General features: G+C 43.8%; 1 protein-coding gene and 1 long non-coding RNA gene across 2 annotated transcripts; both read left to right on the top strand.

Moving 5' to 3' along the window:
* Positions 1–508: 508 nt before the first annotated feature.
* On the top strand, positions 509–2,777 carry LOC125778501 (uncharacterized). Its single transcript, XM_049456678.1, has 2 exons — positions 509–639; positions 1,218–2,777. Exon 2 carries the CDS (start codon positions 1,518–1,520, stop codon positions 2,700–2,702), a length of 1,185 nt encoding a protein of 394 aa, XP_049312635.1. The 5' UTR covers positions 509–639; positions 1,218–1,517; the 3' UTR covers positions 2,703–2,777.
* Positions 600–2,992, top strand: LOC125778502 (uncharacterized). Its single transcript, XR_007422754.1, has 2 exons — positions 600–727; positions 2,953–2,992. It is a non-coding gene; the product is annotated as an uncharacterized LOC125778502 (long non-coding RNA).
* Positions 2,993–6,963: the final 3,971 nt, after the last annotated feature.

The raw sequence follows: 6,963 nt of genomic DNA, 5'->3' as shown, positions 1-6,963 counted from the left end.
TAATACAAAAATATTTATACTTAGTATAGTATGTTATGTAAAAATCAAATAAAATTATTAAATATGCAAGCGCAAATTGACTATAAATATTACTATGCATTCACACAAAATTATACTCATATCATAATTATTTTTACATGCCAATATGGAACTGCCGACGGCAAAACGTAAAAGCATGCATATTTGCATACATTGCGATTCCCAAGTTGAAAGCAAAAATTGAAGCATGAAAATATCACAATGCTGTTGTTGGGAGCATCATCATGGGCATGCATGCATATATTTCTGTCTCTTCATATTCTCTGCTTGGGCATATATGTATGCCAGTCATTATATGCCGAAAATACATATATTTACTTCTCTTCATATTCTCTGTTTGAGAATGTGAGAGAACTGTTAAAAATGTTAACATTTCACATCGTGAATTCTGAGGTTGTGAGGTGAATTCCGTTCCAGAATCCTATAAAATGTTCGCTGTCGAACCTGCACCTTCTCTATGTTTTAAGTACTCTGGCCTCACTACGCTGACGAAAGCTGCGTTATGTTGCTATATAAGCAAGCACTTCACACCGAATGCGATCATTTCTTCTAGTTCGCCAGCGTGGACGGTCGCCCAGCAGTCAGCAGCAATAGGTAGTGGTAAGTGAAGTAGCTAGTTATGGTAGACATTGCGTTGAAAAGGTAGCACACCAATCGGTGTGTTACCAGTGCACGCAATTAGAGTTAGGTATTCTTTTAGGCCTCGCAGGCATTGCGTTGAAAAGGTATCACGCCTCGGTGGGATGCCAGTGCTCGCAATGACTCTGCCTTATATACAGTAGAATTGGGTACTTTGCAGGCATTGCGTTGAAAAGGTATCACGCCTCAGTGTGATGCCAGTGCTCGAAAATGACTCTACCTTATATACAGTAGAATGGCTCGATCGTAGTCTCAGTCGTGTCGCGATACAGCGATATCACAACTGCGCTGCCTCGAGCAGCGTCACTACCGCAGCCTGCACACTAGTGCACCGTTAACATATCAGTCACAGTTGCGCTGCCTCAAACAGCGTCGGTACCACTGCTTGCACACCATAGTGCACCCTTACCAAACTAACGCGATTAAAAGGCGACTCGCATGTAAGTACAGACTAGAGAAAAGGAATAGTGCTGGGTGAGCTGCTAACCGGAGGTCAACGCGTTCAGTCGATATTTAATTTTATAATTTCTCTTTCGCAGGGGAGCCGGGAAAATACTGCCCTGTATAGTACAGTCAACTGCGTCTGGGAGTGACTACTCCTCACCAGAAGCCAAAAGGACCATCACCACCTTAGCGAAATCACCGTGCCAACTTCAACAAGAGCCAACGCCCCGCACGCCAATTTCGCTCGCTTCCACCTGACTCGCCGTATAAATACAAGCTGGTGTGGCTGTCCACATAAGGGGTGTGGATACATCTTTACAAAAGTAAACATTTTTCTTTGCTAAGGGTTCGTGGGTCCCAAGGCTGACCCTGGAGCGGCTGAGCATACCTCAGCTATGGACGAAACCCCATTACAAATGGCGCCCGAGCAGGACCCTGACTTTGTGAGTGACAGTGAAAAACATGAAACGGTCATCAACGCTCATGAATCAGGTTCGCCACATCCCCTACATAATCATAAGCATCGGAAAGTTTGTTGGCGATGTAAGCAGCCGGGACACCGAAGGCACCAATGTCGCAACCAGCAGCGAATATTTTGCTTTCGCTGTGGACGCGACGGAATCATGTCTCGAGACTGCAATTGTCCTACACATGCGACAGTGCGAGCTACTCCGTCCAAACCCAGTACAACAGCACTCAAACCACCGCTTCCGTACCCAGAAGGGAAACAAGATGGCCGTCATTATTTGCCCATTACTGTCGCAGGCATGCAGATAGAAGCTCTGGTGGACACCGGAGCCTCGCTCACATATATCGGTAAAGAACTTCAACGTCATCTAGATAAACACCAAATTAAAGCCAGACGCCAGACCCGTCGCATTCAGCTAGCTAACCAGACGTATATACCTATCACGAAATTGTATCCTGTCACTATAGAGCTGGGTAACAAGTCTACGCACCTACTTGTATCAGCTCTACCGACGCTTTCGGAACATGTCATCTTAGGCATGGATTTCTTAAGGAAGCGAGACCTGACTATCACCATCGATGGTCAACCCCTAACCGCTACACGCCTAAGCACACAGGCACCTACCGATTCACCCAAAGGCTCAAACGACCACGACGGCGCTGCCCAAACGACGGCCACGGCCCACGTCGAGTCGACACCGATTCACCCAAAGGCCCAAACGACGGCCACGGCTCACGTCGAGACGACACCGGTTCACCCAAAGGCCCAACCGACCGACGATGGGGCGTCTGCACAAACGACGGCCACGGCCCACGTCGAGACGACACCGATTCACCCAGAGGCCCAAACGACCACGACGGCGACACAAAGTCCCATGGCTGAGACCAGCGCACGACCAGCCCCGCCTATCACGTCGCCCGAAGAAGAAACACCAGCGAACGAAATTCCAGGGTTCCTGGAAGGGCTGACCATGACGCGACAGCATTTCATCAAGCGCTCCAGGAGAACGCTATTCTTCCGAGGCCGACGTTTAGCCCTGCAGAAGTTGGAAGGCGATCGCGTATTGGTGCGATACGGCAGGGAAAGATGCGTGCTACATTTGTACGAGTAAACCCATAAGGCCGGCGATTAACATTAATTTTATTAGTTTTAAGTACTCATTTGTGCATTTGCACAACTAAATTAAAATTGGTGTTACTAGTTGTAAGTACTCATAATCATAGGACATAGGTTAAGAAATTGCTGCTAAATAAAGATTTCCACACAGGCAGTGTTAAGTTAAGTAGCTAGTTGTGGTAGACATTGCGTTGAAAAGGTAGCACACCAATCGGTGTGTTACCAGTGCGCGCAATTAGAGTTAGGTATTCTGTTAGGCCTCGCAGGCATTGCGTTGAAAAGGTATCACGCCTCGGTGTGATGCCAGTGCTCGTAATGACTCTGCTTTATAACTCAACCGATGTGTTAGTTTTCGCAGTCGTTGCGTCGAGACGATATCACCCCGACTCGTTGTGATATCAGTGCGCGCCATTACAAGTGTTTTCATCCATCCGGAGAACATGACCTAGCCAGCGTAGCCGCTGTCTTTTAATTCGCTGAACTATGTCAATGTCGTCGTATATCTCGTACAGCTCGTTGTTCCATTGAATGCGATATTCGCCGTGGCCAATGCGCAAAGGACCATAAATCTTTCGCAGAACCTTTCACTCGAAAACTCGTAACGTCGACTCATTAGTTGTTGTCATCAGAGAGGACTTTACTTTTCAATTGCCTACTCAGTCCGAAGTAGCACCTGTTGGCAAGAGTAATCCTGCGTTGGATTTTCAGGCTGACATTGTTGGTGGTGTTAATGCTGGTTCCTAAATAGACGAAATTATCTACAACTTCAAAGTTATGACTGTCAACATTGACGTGAGAGCCAAGTCGCGAGTGCGACGACTGTTTGTTTGTCTTGCCCTCGTTCACTGCCAGACCCATTTGGTTGTTCAGCCTGGAGAAAGCAGAAATAACGGCGCGGGTGTTGGGACCGATGATATTGATGATTGATGCTGGCATACGCCAGCAGTTGTACACTCTTATAAAAGATTGTACCTGCTCGATTAAGGTCTGCAGCTCGAATAATTTTCTCCAGAAGCAGATTGAAGAAGTCGCACGATAGGGAGTCGCCTTGTCTGAAACCTCGTTAGATATCGAACGGCTCGGAGAGGTCCTTCCCGATCCTGACGGAGCTTTTGGTGCTGCTCAACGTCAGTTTACACAGCCGTATTAGTTTTGCGGGGATACCAAATTCAGACATCGCGGCATAAAGGTAGCTCCTTTTCGTGCTGTCGAAAGCAGCTTTGAAATCGACGAATAGGTGGTGCGTGTCGATTCTCCTTTCACGGGTCTTTTCCAAAATTTGGCGCATGGTGAATATCTGGTCGGTTGTTGATTTTCCAGGTCTAAAGCCACATTGATAAGGTCCAATCAGTTTGTTGACGGTGGGCTTTAATCTTTCACACAATACGCTCGATAGAACCTTGTACGCGATGTTGAGGAGCTTTATCCCACGGTAGTTGGCGCAGATTGTGGGGTCTCCTTTTTTATGGATTGGGCATAGCACACTTAAATTCCAATCGTTGGGCATGCTTTCGTCCGACCATATTTTGCAAAGAAGCTGATGCATCCTCCTTATCAGTTCTTCGCCGCCGTGTTTGAATAGCTCGGCCGACAATCCATCGGCCCCCGCCGCTTTGTTGTTCTTCAGGCGGGTAATTGCTATTCGAACTTCTTCATGGTCGGGCAATGGAACGTCTGCTCCATCGTCATTGATTGGGGAATCGGGTTCGCCTTCTCCTGGCGTTGTACGTTGACTGCCATTCAGCCGGCTGAAGCAGCAGAAGTGTTCCCTCCATAATTTAAGTATTCTCCGGCCATCGGTGACTAGATCACCGTTGGGGGTTCTACAAGAGTATGCTCCGGTCTTGAAACCTTTTGTAAGTCGCCGCATTTTTTCGTAGAATTTTCGATCATTACCCCTGTCTGCCAGCTTATCAATCTCTTCGTACTCACGCATTTCGGCCTCTTTTTTTTCTATCTACAAATGCGTCTCGCTTCCCTCTCTACTTCAACTCTCGGTATCTATCCCATCCCGCACGTGTTGTGGTCGATCGTAACATTGCGAGGTAGGCAGCCTGTTTTCTCTCCGCTGCGACACGGCATTCCTCGTCGTACCAGCTGTTCTTTTGCACTTTCCGAAAACCAAGGGTTTCGGTTGCAGCTGTACGTAAGGAGTTTGAAATGCCGTCCCACAGTTCCTCTATACCGAGTTGTTGACGAGTGCTCTCCACCGCTTATAATTGGGAATTTGGCCTTCTTCAGATTGGTAATATTTTATTCCGGCCATACCAGCCTTAAGCTTGCGGGCTATAATTCCAAGACCAGTCAAGTAGTGTTTAGACTCTTGCATTCTACTACTTCGTGATGTAACAAGTAATATATATAAGTAGATGCCGTGCTATAACGGCATCGCTGGAAACTGTAAAATCATTGACCCAATAACAAGGGGAACTATCGTCAAAATATCATCAGAATGGGAATAAGTCGGTTCTCCGAGGTTTATTTACGATCTAGTAATTGAGTTTTACGTGAGCGGTTTTCATTTTCCAGCTGTGATTTTACCAGCGAGTTAAATGCCTTCAGGAAAAGTCTGCAATGATAATTTTAGTGGAAAGATATTCTGTTTCCGAAAAGAATCCAGAGAGCTCATTGATATAATTTGTAGCTTTAAGCAGCTTGTCATCTTGTGCTGGTTGTACCGGTTTTTAGCAGATATAGCTCTGTAGGCATATATTCACTGAAGCTAGAAAAAGACGATGAAGAACATTCTCAACATTATTTTTCTCACCTGTGCTGTTTTCGCTAGACAAAGATGGAAGGAATCATCTTTAATGTTGTACTTTCAGCCAATTTTATAATAATTTTGATTACAATTAGTATGTGTTTTGGCATTTGTTTGTTTACTACAAGAAAAGGTTATCCATTGATTTTCACCACGGTAAAAATGAAGAACAAGTTTGTTTGAAATTGTGTATATGCTATGGGCTAAAGCTGCGGAATCGTTGAAAATCTTCTCGTTGAAATCTTGTCAAAATCAACGTGTTAGAATCAGAGAGATAATAGGGGCCTTAACATCTCTTATAATTTGACTTAACATGTTAATGGTTTAGGTATAAAGTTTGTCGAAGACGCTCGTTCCAAAATACCTGAATCTTAAGCACAAAAGAAGTAGAATATAAATAGAAAAATACTTGTAGATGCTTGAAAACATAGCTCTACATTTATCAACTGCATCATTACTGATGACAAAGCTTAGGTCTATTGGAGCTTTACTAGCTAAAGTTGGTCAAATATCAAGGCGATGCTCAACCTTTTCTTTAATTACTAGAAATACTTTTTTATGAGCAGAAAATTTAAAGATTTTTCACGATAATGTGCTGTCACGTTCTAACGTGATTGTGACTGACTTTGCAGTCAAACGCGAAATAGGAATTCTCGTCCAGTCACCGTATACACAAGATTTGGTTCTCTGTAACTTTGTTTCCCTTCGAAACTGAAAAAAACAGCTATTAGTCCATTGAAGCCATTAAAAACCATTGGCTAAAGGCACTGAAGCCAGTCCCTAACTTTATTGCTATAAAAGTTTATATTAGCTTAAAGACCTTAAATTCTAAAGTTTTAATTTATGTTCAGAAATCGATTCGCTTATATACATATTTATTTATAAACTCCCAAATACATACTTCTTGATATGTTTTCTGCAAAATTCTGTGATTTGCCATTTAAAATTACACCTGAAGGAGTGTTTCTTTACTTCATCGATATTATTTGTATGTCTTTCTGTTATTGACACATCCACACAAACACAACATATAAACCAACAACGAAAATAGCAATGCAGAAAAATTGAAATGAACATCGTGTGTCTACCTTATGCAATTGACAGATTGTGTAGAAAATGCTGCGACCAAGCTGATAAGCACTCAACCTTGCATAAATAAATAATCCAGCAGTGCAACATGGCGTATGAGTAACCAAATAAAATAAAATAAATATAAATGTTTTGTTAAACGTGTGTGTGTATGAGGAAAAAGAGTTGAAACTACACTAAGCAATTGAGTTGATCATACACTCACACATATGTACATATACACACACTCCATAAAAGGCCAACAATAAAACAGTTTTGCTCTGCGCTTTTTCCTGCTTTGAGTCTCTGGGGCTTCGTTACGGCAGGGGTTGGGCACATTGGCGCCGACTACTCAAGCATATTGTCAGTCGCCAAAGTTATTGTGTGGCTGGCAAATAGTTCAAATGCATGTCTGCAATTTTCTACA

The sequence above is a fragment of the Bactrocera dorsalis genome, chromosome 1 (genome assembly GCF_023373825.1).
Source record: "Bactrocera dorsalis isolate Fly_Bdor chromosome 1, ASM2337382v1, whole genome shotgun sequence".
NCBI lineage: Eukaryota > Metazoa > Arthropoda > Insecta > Diptera > Tephritidae > Bactrocera > Bactrocera dorsalis.
The sequence above is the reverse complement of the archived record's forward strand: the minus strand, read 5'-3'. Positions and strand labels throughout refer to the sequence as shown.

What these genes read in the sequence shown, in the direction of transcription:
- LOC125778501 (XM_049456678.1), top strand. Translation starts at nt 1,518, where the DNA reads ATGGACGAAACCCCATTACAAATGGCGCCCGAGCAGGACCCTGACTTT.